The sequence below is a fragment of the Aotus nancymaae genome, unplaced genomic scaffold, assembly GCF_030222135.1.
Source record: "Aotus nancymaae isolate 86718 unplaced genomic scaffold, 86718_ANA_hifiasm-v0.15.2.pri h1tg000020l, whole genome shotgun sequence".
Classification (NCBI taxonomy): domain Eukaryota; kingdom Metazoa; phylum Chordata; class Mammalia; order Primates; family Aotidae; genus Aotus; species Aotus nancymaae.
This window is the reverse complement of record NW_026988432.1, coordinates 68,937,162-68,960,083: the sequence shown is the minus strand read 5'-3', so window position 1 is coordinate 68,960,083 and position 22,922 is coordinate 68,937,162. Positions and strand designations below refer to the sequence as shown.

Below are 22,922 nucleotides of genomic sequence, written 5' to 3'. Positions count from 1 at the left end.
CGGTCATTCTTGTAGGAGTGAGGTAGTATCACATTATGTTTTCGATTTGCATTTTGCTGATAATTAGCTATGTTGAGCATTTTTTCATATGTTTGTTGGCCATTTGTCTATCTTCTTTTGATAATTGTCTATTCATGTCCTTAATCCACTTTTTTTATGAGATTACTTGTTTTCTGACTGATTTGTTTGAGTTCCTTATAGATTCTGGATATTAGTCTTTTGTCAGATGTACAGATTGTGAAGATTTTCTCCCACTCTGTGGGTTGTCTGTTTACTCTGCTGATTATTTTTTTAGCTGTACAGAAACTTTCAAGTTTAATTAAGTCCCATATATTTTTCTTTGTTTTTGTTGCATTTGCTTTTGGATTCTTGGTCATGAAGTCTTTGCCAATGGCTAGAAGGATTTTTCCAATGTTATCTTCTAGAATTCAGGTTTTAGATTTAAGTCTTTGATCCATCTTGAGTTGATTTTTGTATAAGGCAAGAGATTGGAATCCAGTTTCATTCTTCTACCTGTGGCTTGCCAATTATCCCTGCACCATTTGTCAAATAGGGTGTCCTTTCCCGGCTTTATGTTCTTGTTTGTTTTGTCAAAGATGAGTTGGCTGTTAAGTATTTGACTTTATTTCTTGGTTCTCTATTCTATTTCATTGGTCTATATGCCTATTTTTATTCAAGTACCATGGTGTTTTGGGGACTATAGTATTATAGTATAGTTTGAAGTCAGGTAATGTGATGCCTCCGGATTTGTTCTTTTTGGTTAGTCTTGCTTTGGCTATATGGACTCCTTTTTGGTTCCTTATGAATTTTAGGAATCTTTTTTCTAGTTCTGTGAAGAATGATGGTGGTATACTGATGGGAAGTGCTGGATTTCTGCCATCAAATCTTACTCTACAGTATTGCTTCTTAACAATAGTTTGGGGTTCTTCAAGAGTTATGTACATTTTAAAATAATAAGAGATTATATACTAAATGTGAATGCAAGGTAAAGAAAAAATATTTAAAATAATAATTATTAATAATGTGATATACATTTACAAAGAAAACACTTTTATCAAAAAATAAATGGTAAATAAATATGCAAAATATTTGTTTATAATGTATCATACTTTCATATTAATATTTAATATTATATGTTAATGTTTTATATGTGCTCATATTCTGCAACATGAATCACAATGATATATTTAAATGTCTCTCAAATGGATGAATGTAAGGCATAAATGATATTAGCAACTGATTTCCCAAGCTTTTAGATGCCTAAAATGTATTCTCAATACTCAAAATCAAGAAGAAATTTTTAAATCCAAACTCTTGATTACAGGAAAGAAATGTTTTTTATTTACAAATCCACATACCCAAGCCATAAAATATATATCAATGTTGTAAGTCTGAAAAATAACGAAGCTTGTGTCACACAATTAATATTTTCTAGAATGTCATGATTATACTTAGCCCAATTCTGCTGCTTCCATAGGCCCTTGAAATGTCCTTCCATATGCCATAAATTCTGAAACATACAGTTATAGCTTTATGTTGTTTGCCTATAATTTTGAGGTTGCGTTTACTTCCATACCACACAGACTTGCCTTAGTGCTTTTATTGTAAATAATTTACACTAGAAATGCTGCATCATGAAGCTGAGGTTAGAGAAATTGTTATTTAAGCAAACTAAATCAATCCCAAATCATTTTAAACTTCCTGCTCTGTGATTTATCTTACAGCAAGGACTGGTCAGCTTGGTGGGGAGCAGATGGGCACAAGGATCATAACTCCACTGCTACTCATTTGGGGGCTCTTCTCCCCTCGCTTCTTATTGAGGAAAACCTTGTTAAAGCACATCCAGCCCCTATGCCTCCTTTTCTTCTCTTTCCTTCCTTGCTACTTCTAACTGTAGCTTTCTCATATATAGTTTTCTGCCCTAATTTTCGCAAATTTAAATGGAAATCCAAATTTTCTTTTGCAAAGGAAATAAATACCAAGTAACTTTATTTGATAAGTAAGTTCTAAAGAGAAATAAAATGTGTAGTTCTAATACTTCCTCATGAACTAAAAAGATGAGAAATGGGAACAACTATCTGAGCAGGATTTGGGGTATGCACCTGTAGGAGAGAAGTGAGGGGACAGAGCTCCTGACCAGGAGAGGACGTGGGTGAGCTTAGCTGCTCTCCTCCATGACTCACTCACGGGTCCAGCAGGTGAGGACACCACTGAGAATTGGTCACAAAACAAAGCAAGAGAGTCATCAAATTTGCCTTTGCCGCACTTTTATTTTTCTTTTTTTGGCTGCTATTAATTCATTTATTCATTCTTCGATTGTTAGACAGTATGCTATACATCAGCCACTGTGGTCAGGGCTCAGGTTACAAAAATAAATGAAATATCAGAGATTCTACCTTTAATCTGATCATATTTTAATGGAAGAACATATAAAGTCAGTGATTATCACTCAATATGACATGTTTAATGACTGAGACGTCAGATATTTGGGGAGCTCAAAGACATCTGACCCCATCTACCTGGGGGCATTAACTTGGGTTATCGGGAGGAAGCAGCCAGTATTGGAGAATGGGCCTGGCAGAGGACTGGCAGTGTAAGGACATTCTCCTGGGGACTAACATGGCCAAAGATGTGGCAAGGCAATAGAAAGCTTATTGGAATTGGCAATGGGAGGGAGGAGATGACAACCATGGGGTAGGCAGAAGTAGAGAAATACAGCTTCCCTGCAGCTCTTCTACCCATCTGGAAGAGCCCATTGCCCTGCATACACGCGGCTGCATGGGGCCCCAGCACCCTCCCTGGGCCACCCTGCATGCTATCACTACATTTCTTCATTTTTTTCCCCAAATTTTTCTGTTGTTCCTAAGTCTCTTTATCTGAAAATCAGTAAAATATCAAAGACCTAGCAGGACTATAATGCAGAATCAAGACATTGTAAATAAAATATACCTGGAACACAGTGGGCAATTATATATGGAAGCTGTTATCATTACTGATTTGGAGCAAAACTTACAACTGAAAAGATGTTTCATACACTCATGCAAACACACACAGAGCTGGGTGTGAGATGCAGTGAGGCAGGAGAAAGGAAGAAAAGGAAGGCTTACTGGACTGCTTGATCTATGACAGGAACTCTAGAAAATTTGCCCTATTAAGGGATGAGATGAAGGTGATAAAAAGTAAGAAAGGAGGCTCTGTGTACAGGGAGAATCAAAATCCCAAATCAAAGATGGGAGCAATCTGCTTTTAAAGAAATATAAATAGGATTTCACAAGAAACACATCTGATGTTTCAGGTCAGAAAAGTTCTACATTAATCCACAATATGACAATTTCCCCTGATGGGAAGGACAGTTACCAGAACAAGGAAAGTCACTGCCCCTCGATGTTTGGCATTAATCAGGCCCTGGCAACTTCCCATGACCAGACACTGAGGCTTTTTCACCAATCGGCCATAAGATACTGACCAAGTTTGGCAAATAGCAGAGGATGAAGGGTTCAAGAGGCACCTGAAAAAATACTGCTGTGGCATCAAAGCTGTCTTCAAAATTTTGAAAGACTGTTGTATAGAGAACGGATTAGACCACCTATGTATAGTTTTGGGAACAGCCTCAGGATCTAGAATCTTATGGCCACACACTTCAGGGAAGTAAATTTCTGAACATCAAGAGCCATCCAGTACATTCTTGTTGATTTATTGATTTATTGATTTATTTACATCTTTAGGAAAAACATCTCCAATTTCCTCAGGCTTTAAAAATACAGATTAAAAGCATCTTAGGCCAGGAGACCTTGGTTGTTAACAAGTTGACACAAGGCCATGGCAGGACCCGCTTGGAGGAGGTGGCAGGGACAGTGGACTGAAGGAGGCTGGGAAAACATATCCCCAATGATGGATGCACATCCAGCTCCTCAGTCATGCAGTCTTGCACTTGCCCCGTGACTCACTCGTAGGAGTGAAGATATTCCTAAAGGCCAGTATCAATTACCCTGTGAAGCATGTGCAGTCACTTCCGGCCATTCATACTTTTACCAGAGTTAGTATATTAGATTAACTGTCCTCTCACCCAGCACAGCCTCCAAAATTTATGTATCCTAATCATATCTATGCCTCAAAATCTAATTAACCAAACTCCAACCCTGCATAAAATTTTCCCCAGCACACGTATGAGGGTGCAGGGTGTACTGGAAAGAGTATAGACTGTGGAGTCCAGGAGACTTGAATTTAATTCCGGCTCCGTTGCTCACTAATGAGCAGCCTAAGGTGAGACATTTTCTGTCTTTGGGTCTCACTTTCCCCACCAGTAATCCTATAGTGAAAGCCAATACTTTTAAGAGATACCCTAAGAATTAAATGAGATAATAATGGCAGAGTGTTACTTTACACAAAACTGTTAATTCATTCTCCTCCTAACTCTTCCATCATTTTCCTCTTTCTTCTAAAATTCTACCATGTAGAATGGTAATAAATAGTGAATGATATATTTATTATCTATTCCTCTGAGCTGGAGGGCATGGGGCAGATGACAAGCTTTCAGGTAGATGAGGGAATGAGAAGAAGGCTGTAAAACATTCAGAAGACCAGTCCAGGCCCAAGGGTGCAGTTGTGGGGCAGCTGAAGTGAGAGATTGCATTGGGGAGGTTGCTGAGAAGAGTGGAAAATTCCGGAAGGAAAACACAGGGTCACTAAAGAGACACATCATGGATGCTGCCTTCCACCCAGTGCCATTTAGCCTTTATATTTTGGATTCTAATTATATAGAGTAGGTACTAACCCAAATATAATGGTATTGGCAAGAAACTGAAAAAGACTATCACAGAGAATGATTCGGTACCATGCAGGTTTTATGATTTCAAATTTCATCCATGTGGCTGTGCATAATTTGGAGACAGGATTTGATTTGGAGTTGTCTCTACTATCTTGTAGTAGTTTCTGACCTTGGGCAAGCAATAGGACTTCTCTAATAATTGCAACAAGAAGAACAGTTTGTACTGTCTGAGCACTTACTATGGGTCAAGCACAGTCCCAAAGGCATTGCCTATAGTAACTCAACCCTCACAACAGCCTATGAGATGATGACTGTTATCTTCATTTGGTAGTCGAGGAAGCTGAAGCACAGAGATAAGGAAGATCCTAAACTTAGTTATATATTAAATAGTGTAAAAATTGTTATAAAAAAGATTTGTCACGATAAAATGAGATATTCTATTTGAAAATTGCTACATAAAATGAGCATCCCTCTCTTACTATTACTAAAGGTGAATCAAAATATCAACATGGCACCGGCTTAAGGGTTGTCCACACGGATGGGTGTCATGCGGTACCACCCCTCAGCTCACCTTCATGCCTGTGCCTAGCTTTTGGCAGTAAATACAATGTGTATTCATTATTCCAAGAGCATTGACTCCATCAGATATTGGGCTATCAAAGTTCTTTTTCAGCAGTGCTTCCATCCAGAGTCTAATGATCATAAATGTGTCTTTGCCCACTGCGCAGAGCAGTAGGCTCCATCTAGGTTGGCATGCACCTCCATGAGTCAGTACCTTATTTACCAGGGGTGGAAGGAAATAGCACTTAAGGCAAAGGTCTCCTATACGTGATCAGAAGGTACATATACAATCCACATGCTTTTCAGAGAAGTTAGTGGTGTCCTAATCTTTCCATGCATCGGTGGCCAGAAGTAAAGTTACAGCTTGGACCAGTTTTTTAAATTGTTGTATGAAGCGGCAACATCCGCTTTCAGGATGCTGGCCCAAGGAGAGAAGAGGCCATGTGTGGCGCCTGAATGAGTTAGGAAATAGAAAGAGCAGGGAACGGGGTGAGGTAAGGAACCCGGCTCCACCGATGCCACCTCGCCTCGCTAATCAGAACATGCAGGGTATGAGTTTGCTTTCATATATTTTGTCTCCCATTTCACACTTATTAGCCCCTTTCTCCACAGTACTGTCTCAAATACGAAAAATTAACATCAAGAATTTTGTTTGTATGAGGATGGAATTATTTGTATGAGGTTGGATCCAGCAGGTGACTGCAAATCTAGGATCCATCTCCAATTAGCACAACTAACGAAGCATGGGGTGAAGTTTACAGCTTTGTGTGCAAAGGGATGAGTCAGCACTTGCACTGGCAAGCAGAGTGTACACAACAGTGGCTTACTCTGTGGTCCTCCCCACAGTCTTCGGGATGGGAGGATAAACTGCCAGGCTGGGTCTATCCCTCAGTCTTCTTGTCGCAGGCTGATGCATGATACCTGGATCCTTGGTTTGGGAGCCTTGTGCATTTCAAGGACAGAAGCATGTCAGGAAAAAAAACTAACGAGGCCTGTCCTAAATTCTTGATTGGTGGGCTTCTGGACCAAGTTCCATGTGCTTGTAGAATGAGAAAGGATGAAACTCTGGATGTCCCCCCTCCTGCAGGGTGAAAGAGCAATGTATCTGAGTGGGTAATCTTTGGGGGAAGCTGAATCCAACCAGGAATGCTGCCATTGAAGGAAGCAAAGAAAATAGTTGGACTAATATGAGAATAGCTAATTTTAGTCCTTTGAAAATAGACTTATCTAAAGTCCTAGGAACCACAGTGGAGGAAACAATCTTACACACACGATGAATAAATAGCTCCGTAAAGATGGGAGAAGGGTGGAAAGCCAGACAGATCTGTGCTGAGACTCCAGCTGAGACACGTAATGGCTTCCTGCAACTCATTTGGCCTCTAGCGCCTGTTTCTTCATTGTAATCCCTACCTCAGCACTACCTGCAAGTTGGGCACTGCGTTTATACAGAAAAAGGGCACCATCTTGGAGAGAAGAGACTACACAAAGGCGTAGCCCTCCATGGGCAAGGCTTGGCCAGGAGACCAGCCTCTTGACATAAATAAAAGGATTCCACTGCCTCCCACTGGATGGAGCCTAACAAAGGACTCTCCTGCTCAGTTCCTCCTCAGGCTGGGGCCTGCACACAGACGGCAGTGGTCCAGCTGCACAGCCCTGCCCACCCTGAGGACTTGTTTAGAGAATGAATAGGGCAATGCATGGATACAGGGAGTGTCTTACTTAGAGAATAGCAAAGCCTGCCTGGAACAAGAAAGGAAGGAGTCATAAATTGAAAAAGGAATAGAATAATCCATGGGGTCTTATGGTTCATAAATGCTCTATAAACAGGAGATATTAAGATCACAAATTTTTCCTGTATAGTTTCTAACTCAAAAGTTTCTTTCAATCAATAGCATGCTTTAAGCACAGCACAAGAATCCAGACCGGCCTTCAAATTTCACTAACATCGCCACAAATCTAACAGGGAGTCAAACAAACTACTTCTATGTAATCTGTAATGACATAATTGAAACCGGGTTTACATTTATTTAAGTAGCATAGTTTTGGTGGAATGAAAATATTTTAGTAAGCGGCACAACATATGTTTGAGCAGTATTTACAGAGGTCTCCCCTGCCCCATGGACTCCTCACTTACCTATAAGAACACTGTTTTGGAAATGAAAAAAAAAAAAAAAGGCAGAAGGGAGTGGTGTTAAGTTACAGTACTGCACAATGGCACCTTTATCAAACCTGCCAACTAGTCAAAATCTAAATAGGGTGGTTTGAAAAAATCTTTATTACTGCCAGTTAATATTCACAGGACTCTGGGGTAACAAGAACTTTCAATGACTCCATATTTATAAATGCTACTGTTGTCCCACCAAAACTTATGTCAGATTCCTAAGAGATGCTGGGACCTTTTGCGATAATGAGGGTGAGGGTATGCGTTTTAAATGGGGGAAAGAAGTAGTTAGGAAAACAAAATTCAGCACACATAAAGGAGCACTTGGTGATCTCGAATTTGAATTCTACTTGAATATGACTCGGTAACCTGACTTACCTGGGTTTTAATTTTAATTTACCAATGTCTTGAAGATAGAGAAAACATTCAAAATGTTCGACACTGATGGCCAAGACAGCCTTTGTCTTTTTATTTGAATTTTTGCTATGTTATCTATGCTATCTATGCAGATGCCAAAAAAGGATAAACTTCAAATTTGGGATATTGCAATAATTGAGTTTGTGTTTACAACTCTGATGGTATAATAATAATCCCAAATGCTTGAGAAACAATAACATTAGTGAAGTGAAGTCAATTCTAAATTAAAAAGTCAGTGTTTCCATTACCCACCCTAACAGTATTTTCAGTTTATATAATTTGATCATTAAAAAGTGCTCTGGGCTGAAAACCTGGTCTGTGTCAATCTTGGACTAAATTAGTTTGCAAAGCTCTGAAGTTTGTTTGTTCTTCTCTTTTATCCCTTTTCAAGAATATATTAATTTTAAATGCTACACATAAAACTAAACCAAAAAAATCTGCAACACCTGACGAGCCAATGCGATTACAGGCATCACTAGTTTTTCAGGAGAAATTTATGATTTCTATAAATGCACCTTCAAGATTCGTATGGCTGGAAGTAAAAAACTCAATTTTTTCCCCCCTCAATCTTTCACATATGCCTTCTCTATTGGTTACTTCATCAAAAATACTGGAACTTGAAATTGGAACTATAACTTTTTGTAGAAATAAACTTCAAATTGGAATTTAACTTTGTGGAAATAAAGTTTACTATTATGACCTCTATTAAATTGACTCATAACAGCGTAGAGCTTTCATCTGGGGACAGCAAAAGAAAAAGGAAAGGGAAGATGTTATGTTAGACACTGACATGTTCAAATATATCGCAGTATAGGATGAGTGTAGAGGGCATTTGTGCATGAATAAAAAATATCTTTGACAGAGACATGGAAATATCATAATATCACAAAGCCCATATATTTAGGAGTGACGTTAGGAGGGGCAGACCAAGCTCCTCTAATATTGGTTGGGCAAGGAAGGCTTGGGAAGAGGTAGGTCAAGGGGCCAGCTGTGACTACACCTGAGATGGCCACCTCCCTTCACCACTGGAAAATACAGACTTCTGCCTGGTATTAGTAGAGGTCCCACCTGAAGTGTCCAAGTATTTTGAATTTTTGCTTGAGAAGGAGCCAAAGCAAGAACAAGTGTGCGTGTGTGTGTGTGTGTGTGTGTGTGTAAGCTTGCCTTTCTGTCTACACCCTATGGAGAACATAAACAGAGTAACTGCAGTTATAAATGCAGAGGAAACAATGTTGTCTTAGCATTTCATATTGCATTTTTATTTTGATCTTTGTAGAATTATGGAAAATCATCAATCCAAAATAGAAACTCTTAGACTCCGTGAGTCAAAAGAGATCATAAATTTCACTTCCACCCTCCACCCACCTTCCTATATTACTCAGCAACCTAAAATTTTTTGCAGACATGAATAAGTTATATATATATGCTCAAAATTTAAAAATTTGATGTTGTAATGCATCCTATAATGAAATATTTCTAATGATGAAGAACTCATCATTTTTGAAAAAGCCTTTTATCTGGACAACACCTTTAGTTATAAGATTCTTCCTTATGGTCCTGAGAGTGCCTTATTAAGAAACAGCCAAAGGATTTTTGGTTAATAAGCACTGTATCTTATAAGAAATACTACTGTCAGCATTGTTGCTGCTAACATTTCTACTAAGTCCAGAAAGATTTGAACCTGATCAAATATAGTAAATGCTTTTTATCAAGATAACATAACCAAAATACCCTTATTTAAACACTGTGTTTCATCAAGGCTTTAATAATGGGATAACGTGGTTTTTAACAAACATGAAAACTACATTTTAACAATTGAATATTATACTGCCAAGAAAAGGATTAAAGTATTGATACATGCCACAACATTGACAAATCTTGAAAACTTTATGCTAAATTAAAGAAGTCATATACAAAAGTCACAGATTGTGTGATTGCATATAGATAAAATGTCCAGAATAGGCAAATCTAATAAAGATAGAAAGTAGATTAGTGGTTGCCTAAAGATGGCTGGAAAGGGAATGGAAAATAACTATTCAAGGGTATGGAGTTTCCTTTGGGTGATGGAAGTGTTTTGGAATTAGTAGTGATAGCTGCACAACCTTTTGAATATGCTAAAAACTGCTGAATTATATATTAGGCAAATGGATGAGTTTTATGATGTGTGAATTATATTTCAATTAAAAAAAACCTTAAAAATAGATCTTAAAAAATCATCTTGATAGGCATTGTTATCAAAATGACTCTGAAATCAATAAAATGGCTGAAATGAATACTAACTTTAGCTCTCTAACATCTATGCAGTGAGGGATAATGGATAGTTTATGAATATAAATTTTACTAAAGGATTCCTCGTTGTATTTAAACACTCTTTGATCCGTGAAGAATTTTTATTTCCTTTTTACTTTACAGGGAAGAGTGGTTTGCTTCATATTACCTATGCTTGTGAAAGGTCAGGAAATTTCAATCCCACAAATGGGTTCTTCAAAGAAAAACTGAAAAGTTACAACCGTTATTATAGTCTATTTCAAATATCTCAGGGTTTCCTTAGCTTAACTGAAAACATATAATGCCTTTACCTACTTGAAATGCTTCTATTTTTTCAAGTAACAATCACACATCCTAAAAAAACTGAAGCATGATTTGTCCAATGACAGGTACATTTTCAAAAGATAATACTGTCTAGATAAAACATGTATTTTGACTCTTTCAGATCATAACTTCAAAATATAACGTGTTTAAGAAATACTGCTTCCCTTTAAATACCAATTAAAAAAACTTCCAATATGAAAAAGAAGCTACATGTGTCATTACATTTTTCCCATAAAAACATGAGAAATCTTACATTGTACTTTATAATAGGATTAATGTCATTGTCATATAATTTTATATAATATTATTCAACTTTTATACTCTATTGATTACATTAGAAATTGTACATTTTTTTTTTTTTTTTTACTCACTGTACTGAAAGCTCCAAGGGCTGTCTGTAACTCTTGAATCTTAGGTTAAGTTCAATGATAATGATTTATATGCAGATAGGGGATGCTCTCCAACACATGCTGAAAAGTCATTAATAAACTTAGTCTCATGACCCAATTTTCTATGGCAAAGCTTCTTTTTATATATTTACACTGCATTGCCAAAGACCAAAAATTTCCATGAATTTTATAATTTAATTACTGCATAGGTTTCTATGTGTGTGATAACACACAGCTTTATTACACACGTACATAACATAAAAAAAGAAATCACCATAATACTCACAGTTGTAGCCAGGTGCAATACGATGTTGAGCTTCAAGACTCGCCAAAGTGATGTGGAAGATGATGTGCAGCAACAGGAAGGAAAGACTGGTGAAGCAGAGAGACTTTAATAACCGTCCTGTATGTCCTAAGGGGTAAAAAGTGCAGAGATTGTGAGAGAGCTTAAGATGAAACACACTGGTGCTGAATATTGTACATATTTCTGTATAACCCATTAGGTAGACTGACTCAAAAGTATATGTAGTGCACTAATTATCATCTAAATTTTAGTCTATAGCTAAACGGTATCTTATTCCCTTTGTAATATCATATATTTGGGTTTATATTTATTTAAAATTCACTGTAAAAGAAAGATGATTTCCTATTTATCATATGACACATTACAATGGAACTACAAATAGGTCCTGGCCCAAAAAATTATATAAAAAAGCGCTGCCAACTTTGAAGGAACAGATAACGCCTGTCTTAGAAAAATAATTCCAGGAATTAGGAAAAGAAGAAAAGTTACTTAAAAAATTTTATGAAGTTACAGTAACTTTAATTTTAAATCAAATAAGGCTAGAAAAGAAAATTATAAGCCCATGTTACTCATAACTTAGATAATTTTTTAAAATGTATTAACCAACAGAAATAGCATACAAAAAAAAAAATACATAGGCTAAGGTTTATTGGAGAAAACCCCTAAAAGTGTAGTTAACATTAACAAATCAATAAGTTAATTCACCCACTAGTAGGTTGCTATCATGATTTTCTCAATGGGTACCAAAGAAATATTTCATAGAGTTCAAAACCTATTTATAATTTTTAAAAACATAAGAAAAATAGAAATACAAGGAAACATCCTTAAAAGATTCATAACAAAACAAACATCCTGTTTATAGTGGAATTTTAGACATAGTCCCACCAGTATCAGAATTATAAAAAATTTTGTTTCTTTTTAAAGTGTTGTGTCATAGTTTCATTGACAGTATTTTTGTTCTTTCATAGTGACATATAAAATAATGGCATCTTATATAACATATAATAGATATGAAATCCATAAAATAAATATTAGCAAACTAGATGCATTAATATATGAAAAAGATAATATATTGTATCTAAATTGGGTTTAATCCCAAAACTGCAAGATTGTTTTAACTTAAGAAATCAATTATATCCAGCCAAACTAAGCTTTATAATCGAAGGAAAAATTAAATCTTTTGTGAACAAACAAGTATGTAGAGACTTCACCACCACCAGGCCTGCTTTACAAGAGCTTCTGAAAGAAGCGCTATACATATAAAGGAACAACCAATATCAGCCTTTCCAAAAATATATCAAAAAGAAAAGAGCATTAACACAATGAAAAATTTACACTAACTAATGGGCAAAACAGCCAGCTAGCATCAAATGCCAGTATTAAACTTATATATATTCTAATTGGATAAAAAGCCAAAACCCATCGGTGTGCTGCATCCAGACCCATCTCACATGCAACGATACACAAAGACTCAAAACAAAGAGAAGGAGGAAGATTTATCAACCAACCAGAGAGTAAAAATAAACAAATAAACAAAAAGCAGGAGATGCATTTCTCGCCTCTGATAAAGTAGACTTTAAAGCAACAAAGATCAAAAGAGGCAAAGAAGGACATTACATAATGGCAAAAGGATCAATGTAACAAGAAGAGCTAACGATTTTATAGATCAACGAGACAGAAAATTAACAAGGACATCCAGGACTTGAACTCAGACCCAGAACAAGTAAACTTAATAAACATTTATAGAACTCTCCACTTCAAATACACAAAACATACATTACCACCTCACACCTATTCCAAAAGTGACTACATAATTGGAAGTAAATCACTCCTCAGTAATCGCATAGCATTTCATAGGTTTAAATGAAATATTGGTTGGCTGCTTGTTTGTTATTTTCTTCCCTTATTCCTTCCTGTCTACATCAAGTATAATTATTGGTATAAAAGAGGTTTTCAATACCCATTACTAAACTGCATTCTAGCCTGGGCAAGAATGCCATACTCCCATTCTCTCTCTCTCTTTCTCTTCCTCTTCTTTTTTTCTTTATTTCTTTCTTCAAAAAATAAAAATAAAAAATAAATAAATAAAAAAATCAATTAATGTAATTCATCATATTAGCAAATTATAAGAGAAATAGCATTTGATATTCTACCTAAGTGAAGGAAAAAGCGTTTAAGGAAATTCAACATCCAGGCATTATAATTCTTATGGATGACTAAGAATAAAAGAGCATCTCTTTAACCTAGTATGATGGTTAATACTGAGAATCAATTTGATTAGATTGAAGGATGCAAAGTACTATTCCTGGGCATGTCTGTGAGGTTGTTGCCAAAGGAGATTAACAATTGAGTCAGTGGACTAGAAGAGGCAGATCCACCCTCAGTCTGGGTGGGCACCATCTAATCAGCTGCTGGGATAAAAGCAGACAGAGGAACCCAGAAGGACTAGACTGACTAAGTCTTCTGGTCTCCATCTTTCTCCCATGCTGGATGCTTCAAAATCAGACTCCAAGTTCTTCAACTTTTGGACTGTTGGACCCATACCAGTGGTTTCCCTGGGGGGTCTTGGGCCTTCAACCACAGACTGAAGGTTGCACTGCCAGCTTCCCTACTTTTGAAGTTTTGGGACTTGGACTGGCTTCCTTATTCCAAGCCCACAATCCAAATAGCTCCCATCAGGCCCCATTTCTAGCATTGGGGATCAAATTTCAGCATGAGATGTGATGAGATGTCAAACATCAAAACTACATCAGTAGGCATATTTGTCTTGTCTTTGATTTCAAAGAGAAAGCTTTCAAAAGTTTTATTATGCATAATTTTGCAGGAGCTTTTTGCTTATTTGTTTGTAAATATCCATTACTAGGTGTATTAGGGTTCTCTAGAGGGACAGGACTAATAGAATAGATACATATATGAAAGGGAGTTTATTAAAGAGTATTGACTTACACAGTCACGAGGTGATAAAAGTACTTAAGAATTAATCCAAAAAAGAGTGCTTAAGACCTTTATTGACAAAATTATAAAAAATAGAAAAACAAATAATAGGTATAAATAAATGAAGAGATATATTATATTATATCATATCATTAGTGAATAAGATGACTCAATGTGACAAAAATGTCAATTTCCCTCCAATTTAGTCCAAAAATTCAGGACAACTTAAAATAAAATGCCAACAGAAACTTTTACACCTTCTACAAATATATTTCAAAACATATAAGAAATGAATGCTTTGAAGATTTCAACAAACATTTAAAAAATACATTCGGAAAAATAAGACTCTGAATTGCCACATTCATTTTGAAATTTTGAAGAATAAAATCAAAAGTGGGTGAGGTTGATGTACCATAACAGACATTAAAGTATACAATAAAACCTATTTGTTTATTTATTTAGTTTTTTTGAGTCAGGGTCTCACACTGTCATTCAGGCTGGAGTGCAGTGGTGCAATGTTGGCTGACTGCAACCTTCACCTCCCAGATTTAAGAGATTCTTATGCCCCAGCCTCCCAGGTAGCTGGGATTACAGGCGTGTACCACTACATCTGACTAATTTTTGTATTTTTAGTAGAGATGGGGTTTTGCCATGTTGACCAAGCTGGTCTCGACCTCCTGACCTCAAGTGATCCTCCTGCCTCAGCCTCCCAAAGTGCTGAGGTTACAGGCATGAGCCACTGTGCCTGGCCAAAACTGTAAGTTTAAACAAACAGAAATTTAGATTCCTTAGGGAAAGGAAAAAGTCAATTGGAATACCATATAGTGCTCAGAAACATATCAGTTTATTTATATTAACTTGATAAATGTCAAAGTCAACTCTACAAATTGAAAGGAAAAAGGACAGAAATGGTATCAGTAAGATGGCAGACTAGGAGGTTTCAGCTCTCATTTCCACAGAAACACCAATTATGGTAACCACCCATGGACAGGAATACTTCTGTAGAAGTCCCAGAGTCCGGCTGAGTTTCCAGCACGACAGTGGAACAAAAAAATCCAAGAGCAAAAACAGGATAAGTTTTTCCTCTTATTTTATTCCTTAAACAGGATAAGTAGCTTCACTTTATCCATGTCACCCCTCCCCCAAGGTGGCACAACTTGGTACCGAGAGAGACCTGATTGCCCTGCAATTTCTACTACTAGGGAAAGTGAGTGATGTGTGTCCTAACTTTTCCAGTCCTGTGAATTGCTAGCTGAGAGGTCTGTTCTGTCTCACTTGACCCAGAACACTGAAGGAATAAGCTTAGGAGCAGGGAGAAGAGAATGCACAACAGCTGGTGTGCAATTCTGTACAGCCAGTCACAATCTCTAATAATCAGTTCATAGACTCCAAGTGACCCACCACTGAACTCCACAGGATGACTTGTATGAGGACCCCCACAACCAAGTGATGAACTTCCCCAGCACCCTGTGCCACTCTCTCCTATGGACAGCACCCTGTACATCCCTGTGCATGGCTTGCACAAGCTCTTCAGATAGCACACGGATCTCAACAGGTACAGATATTGGCATCTGGCTTGACTCTACTGGTGAGGGAGAAGGTATACAACATTAAGCACTTCAGGGTATTGCCTTAGGGAATATAAGCTGAATGCTGTCAGTACCAGGCCTGGTTTTGTGGGATAGAGAGAAGGCACACAATCCTAAGATTTCTTTCTTAATAAGGAATAAGAAGAATAGAGCACTTGCATCCATAGGAAAGTTTTGAGAGACTCCCAGAATCCCTAACCAGGCTCACTGGTAAAGATACTTCTGACCCAAAGCCAGTCAGTAAATACTGGAGAAGATGACTACTTCTTCAAATTTGAAGACATCTTTTTTAAAATTCAAGAAAATGAAGAATCAAAAAAAATTAAGAAATTCAAAACATGAAGATTCAAGAAAATATGACATCACCAAAGGAATGAAATACAGCTCTAGTAGCTGACCTCAAAGAAATGAAAATTTACAAATTAGCTGACAAAAAATTCAAAATAGCCATCTTAAAGCTCAGTGAGCTACAAGGGAAGAAAGATAAACTACTAAATTAAATTTTTAAAAATATATGAACAAAATGAGACATTCAACCTTAAGAAACAAATGAAAGAACCAAACAAAAATTGTGGTGCTAAAGAATGCAATGTCTTAGCTGAAAAATTTAATGGAGAGTTTCAACAGCAGGCTTGATCAAGCAGAATAACATCTATGAACTCAAAGACAGATTGTTTGAAATTATCCAGTAGAGGAACAACCACACAAAAAATATGAAAAACAATTTTTAAAAGCCTATGGGACTTATGGGACACTATCAAGTGAACCCATATAAACATTGGTGCTCAAGAAGAAGTAGAGAAAGATAAAGGGGAAGAAAGCTTACTTAATGATATAATGACAGAAAACTTTACAACTCTGTAGAGTGAAACAAACATACAGATCCAGGAAGCCCAAAGGATTCCAAAGAGGTTGAGTAAAAAGAGGTCTTTATAGAAAAACATCATGATGAAATTGTCAAAAGTCTAAAACAAAGAATCTTGAAAGCAGCAAGAGAAAAGCAACTTGTTACATACAAGAGTACCTTCAACACGCTATCAGTAGATTTCTCATCAGAAATCTTACAGACCAGGAGAGAGTGGGATAAGATATTCAAAGTGCTGAAGGAAATATGTGCTAACTAAGAATATTACACCTGTCAAAGCTGTTCTCCAGAAATGAAGAACAAACTAAGACTCCCAGGGAGGTAAAAGTTGGAAAATTTATAACCACTAGAACTGTCTTATAAGAAATGCAAAAGGGAGTTCTTCAAAATGAAATTGAAAGACACTAATCAGCAACATAAAAACATATAAAGGTATAATACTCAGTGGTAGAAATAAGTCCATTTTCAAATTCAGAATACTGTAATGGTGATACGTAAATCACATTGAACTCTAATATAAAAGTTAAAATATAAAAGTATTAAAAATATCTATAGTTAAAATAATTTGCTAATGGATACAAATAGAAAAGATGTAAATTGTGACACTAATAAAAAATGCATGGGAGTGAATAGGTACTTTCCGTATGTGATTGAAATTAAGTTCCTATTAACTTAAAACAGATTGTTATGTGTGATCCAATATTCCCAATACCATTTATTGAAGAGACTACGCTTTCCTCCTGTGTATTCTTGGAGCCCTTGACAAAAATTAGCTGACCATACATGTATGGATTAATTTCTCAGGTCTCTATTTTATTCCATTGTTCTACATGTCTGTTTTTTATGCCAGTAGCATGCTGTTTTAATTACTATAGCTTTGTAATACATTTTGAAATCAGGAAGTTTGATGCTTCCATCTTTGTTCTTGATCAAGATTTCTTTAGCTATTTTGGGGCCTTTTGTGGTTCATTTTATGTAAGACTCATGATAATTACAAAAGACAAACCTGTAGTAGATATGCAAAAGATATAAAGGAATCAAAGCATACCACTACAAAAATTAGCAAATCACAAAATAAGACAGCAAGAGAGAAAGAAGGGAGGAAAAAAATTACAGAACAGTCAGTTAATAATTAACAAAAATGTCAATGATATGTCCTTACCTATCAATATTTACTTTGAATGTAAATGGATTAAATACTCCTATTAAAATATACAGGGTAGCTGAACAGATTAAAAAAAATCAGCTATACACTGTCTACAAGAAACGCACTTTATGGACACACATAGGCTGAAAATGGGATGGAAAAAGATATTTCTGCAATCAAAAGAGAACAGGATTGGCTTTTCTTATATCAGACAAAATACACTTTAAGTCAAAAACTCTCACAAAAGAAAACCCAGGAATAGATAGCTTCACCATTGAACTCTACCAAATATTTAAAGAAGGACTAACAGCAATTCTTTTCAAACTCCTCCAAAAAATTAAAGAAAAGGAAACACTTCCAAACTCATTGTGAAGCCAGCATTGCCTTGATATCAATGACAGAAAAGAATTCTACTAGAAAAGAAAATTACAGCCCAATATCCTTGGTGAACATAAGGGTAATAGTTCTCAAACTAGCAAATTGAATTCAATGGCACATTAAAAGGATTATGCACCAAAATAAAGCAGAATTTATCTCTGGATTGTAAGGGTGATACAACATACGCAAATCTATAAATGTTATATACCACATTAACAGAATAAGTGATAAAAATCAAAATGGATGCAAAACAAAACATTTAGCAAAATTCAACATCTTTTCATAATAAAAACTTTCAACATATTAGCTATAGAAGGAATGTACTTTAACACAAGGAAGACCATATATTATAATACCACAGTTAACATCATACTCAAAGGTGAAAAGTTGCAAATTTTTTCTCTAACATCAGGAAAAGTAGCACACTCTTGCTACCTCTATTTGACATAGTATGGGAAGTACTAACCAGAAAAGTTATTCAAGAAAAAGAAATAAAAGACATCTAAGTTGAAAAGGATCACATTAAATTGTTTCTGTTTTTAGATAATATAATATTATGTTTTGAAAAACCTAAAAAATCTACCAAAAAAACTGTTAAAACTAATAAAAAACTCAATAAAACTGCAGTTTATAAAATAAACATATAAAAATTATCTGTGCTTTTATAAACTGACAGTGAGTTTTTCAGAGAAAGATAAACAAAACAACTTACAATAGCATCAAAAAGAACAAAATACTTAAGTGTAAATTTACCAGAGAGGTGAAAGATCTGGACATTGATTAGTATAAAACATTGTTGAAAGAAATTAAAATAAATACAAATAAATAAAAAATATATTCCATGTTCATGGACTGGAATAATTAATGTATTTAAAATGTCCATACTGACGAAAGGGATCTACAGATTCAATGCAATCTCTATGAAAATTCCAATGACATTTTTCACAGAAATAGAAAAAATTATCTTAAAATATGTATGAAACCACAAAAGACCCCCAAATAGCTAAAGTAATCTTGAGCAAGAAGAACAAAGCTGAAAGCACCACACTTTCTGATTTCAAATTATACTACAAAGCTATAGCAATTAAAACAGTATGATACTTGCATAAAAACAGACACATAGAACAATGAAATAGAGACACGAGAAGTAAACCCACAAATGTACGGTCATCTAATTTTTGATAAGGGCTCCAAGAATACCCAATGGGGAAAGGATAGCTTCTTCAGTAAATGGTATTGGAAAAATTGGATTACCATCTACAGAAGAATAAAATTGGACCCTTATCTTACACTATATATAAAAATCAACTCAAAATGTATTAAATATATGAAATTACAAAACACTCAAGGAAAACACTCCTTGATATTGGTTTTGGCAATGACTTTTTGGTTATAACACCGAAAGCACAGGCAACAAAAACAAAAATATGTGTAATCACATTAAATTTAACAACTTCTGCACAGCAAAAGAAACAGTCCCTAAAATGAAAAGGTAATATATGGAATTGGAGACAATATTTGAAAACCATGTATCTGGCAAGAGGTTAATATCCAAAATATATAAGGAACAACTGAATAATGAAAAAACAAATAACCACATTAAAAAATAGGTGAAGGACCTGATTAGATATTTCTCCAAAGAAGACATGCAAAGAACTAGTGAATATACAAAGAACTGCTAAATATTACTAATTATGAAGGAAGTGCAAATCAAAACCACAAGTGAGATACCACCTCTGCTGTGGTCTGAATGTGACCCCCAAAATTCATATGTTGAAACTTAATTACCCATGTGACAGTATTAAGAGGTGGGACTTTTAGGAGGTAATCAAGACATGAGGGTTGAGCTCTCATGTATAAGATTAGGGTCTCTATATAAAGTGTTGAGAAGGTGGATTCATTCCCTTTCAGCCATTTCATCATGTGAGGACACAGTGTCCATCCCCTCTGGAGGATGAAGCAACACAGTGCCATATTGGAAGCAGAAAGACCAGGCCCTCGCCAGACACCAAAGCTGGAGGCACATTGATTTTTGACTTCCAACCCTCTAGAACTATGAGTAATAAATTTCTGCTCTTTGTAAATTACCCAGGCTGTGATATCCTTAAGGTGCTGTTAATATCCTCAAGGTGCTATTATAGTAGCACAAATGACTACAAAAACCTCACACCTTTTAAGGTGGCAATTATTGAAAATCAAAAGATTTGTTCGTGACAGGGACATGGAGAAAAGAGAACTCTTATGTACTGCTGGTGAGAATGTAACTTGTAGATCCATTAAGAAAAATAGTAGAGGTTCTTAAAAATTAAAAATAGAACTGTTATATAATCGAACTTCCAAGTATGTATACAAAATAACTGAAATCAGGATCTCAAAAACCTATCTGCACACCCATGTGTACTACAGCATTATGAAAAATAACCAAGATATGGAAACATTCTAAATGTCCACTGAAGGAAGAATGGATAAGGAAATTGTGGTATATACATACATGGAATATTATTCATCCTTAATAAAGAAGGAAATCCTGCCATTTGCAACAATATGACTAGAGCTGGAGGGCACTATGTTAAGAGAAACAAGCCAGACGTGAACAAACACTGCATGATCTCACTTATATGTGGAATCTAAAATATTCCACATTTTCCAACTTGTAGAAGCAGAGAGTAGAATGGTGGTTATAAGGGGCTGAGGGTGTAGAGCAGGAAAATGGGAGGTGATTGTTAAAAGGTACAAAGTTTCAGTTGTGCAAGATATGGAAGTTCTGAAGATCTATAGAGCATAGTGCTTAAAGATAACAATACTGTACTGTACACTTAAAATTCCTACGGGGAGATCGTATGTTAAGAGATCTTACAAACAACAAAACACACTAAAACAATAAAGGAAGAGGGAGGAGACTTTGTAGGATGGCAGATATGTTTATGGCTTTGATAGTGGCAATGATTTCATGGGTGTCTACTTATCAAAACTCATTGAAATGTTTACATTATGTACAGATTTTTCTATGAGAATCATACCTCAATAAAGCAGTTTAAAAAAGAAAAAGATAGGCTATATAGAAGACAAACTAGATCAATACATATAGAAAAAAAAATACTGGATCCCTGCCACAAAAGTGGTCTCTAGGTAAATAAAGGCCTAAATCTGAAAGATTAAATTCTAGAGTTAATAGATAAAAATATGAAAATATGAAATGTGACTTTGGAGTGATGATTGAATTCTAAAACAATACCTAAAAACATAAGCTATAAGGCAAAAAAAAAAAAAAAAAAAAAAAAAAAAACCAGAGAGAGAGAGAGATTTGATGGCACTAAAACTGGAGATTCAACAAATGCCAACATACATAATATTTATGGACAGATGAATAACTGGGGCATCTAAAATGTACCTGAAATTAATATTTAGAATAGATAAGGAACTTCTGTGTGTCAACAAGAAGACAGGTCAACCCACAAAAATGTGTGTAAAACATCTAAGTCAGCAGCTCACAGGAGAAAATCTGAGGGGGCAATATGTTTATTCAGAGAGGCTAAAGCTATTGTAGAGAACTTATAACTAAATCACAAATGAGTGACATTTTACACCCCTCAGAATAGCAAAAGTTAGAAAAAAATCATAACAGGGAGTTTTTGTAGGGAGAAACAACATATTGGTAGTAGAGTAAAACTGGTACAGCCTTTCTGGAAATTCTCTGACCCAGTAACCACACTCCTAGTTATAAACTCCAGAGAAATTTTTACAGCAGAGTTACATGGAGATGAGTAATGACATTCATCGCATCGTGTGTAGGAGCAGGGAATCAGAAATACACTAATTTTCCATTGCTGAAGAGATGAATATGTAAAAATGTGGTGAATGTGCATCTTGAAATATTTTTAACAATTAGAGGCATTAAAGCAGAACATCAAACAACATAGCTGTTTCTTGAAAAATGTTATGTTAAAATGGTAAGAAATGAAATGAGACATAGCACAAAATCATTTCGGCAAATTCAGTACACAGATATGGACATAATAACATAATCTGTATCTCAAAAATATTTTTATGTATATTTTAAATGTATATCAGACACATTTGATTAATTTCATATAGGGAGACAGGAAAAAAGAGTGAGAACTGGGTGTGAAAAAATAAGAGTAAGTAAATAAGACAAGCTCTTTAGTTAATCCTCTAATAAAGCTATTCTGCGAATTGAACAGTAAATTGCTTCAACTTTCTTCACTCAAAGCTGGAGAGGAGTAGATACACACTGAACATTCTGGGCCTTGGTCTGCCCCTTCCCATGCAGCGCTGGGGTATTAATTAGACAAGCTCTAAGCTCTTGAAACTAAAATTTTACATATAAAATTTATTTATAAGACAAGTATATAAATGATAATTTTATTATACATCTATAGATTTATATGTCTATAAATATATTACATATTTACTTAAAACTTAAAATATGTGCTAAATATATGTATATGATATAATTTTATATTTAAATATGTACATGTGCACACACACATACATGTCTAAAAAGAACTTACATTATTTCTTTTTTTTTTCTAATAGACTACTGAGTGTCTCTGTTTTTTTCAATTTTTAAACTTTTTTTTGGTTTTAGACAGAGTCTTGCTCTGTCATCCAGCTGGAGTGCAATAGCGTGATCTCTGCTCATTGCAATCTCTGCCACCTGGGTTCAAGGTCTCAGCCTCCCAAACAGCTGGGACTACAGGTGCCTGCCACCATGCCTGGCTAATTGTTTGTATTTCAGTAGAAACGAGGTTTTACCATGTTGGTCAGAGTGATCTCGATCTCCTGACCTTGTGATC

The 22,922-nt window shown here is 35.6% G+C and overlaps 1 protein-coding gene across 4 annotated transcripts in view; it reads right to left on the bottom strand.

Moving 5' to 3' along the window:
• Window positions 1–22,922, bottom strand: part of PIEZO2 (piezo type mechanosensitive ion channel component 2) — a 450,041-nt gene that overhangs the window by 282,500 nt on the left and 144,619 nt on the right. For all 4 annotated transcript variants that reach the window (XM_064379448.1, XM_064379449.1, XM_064379450.1 and 1 more), the window contains exon 3: window positions 11,175–11,300. In XM_064379448.1, the coding sequence (XP_064235518.1) occupies window positions 11,175–11,300 (126 nt within the window). The remainder of the gene's footprint in view (window positions 1–11,174; window positions 11,301–22,922) is intronic.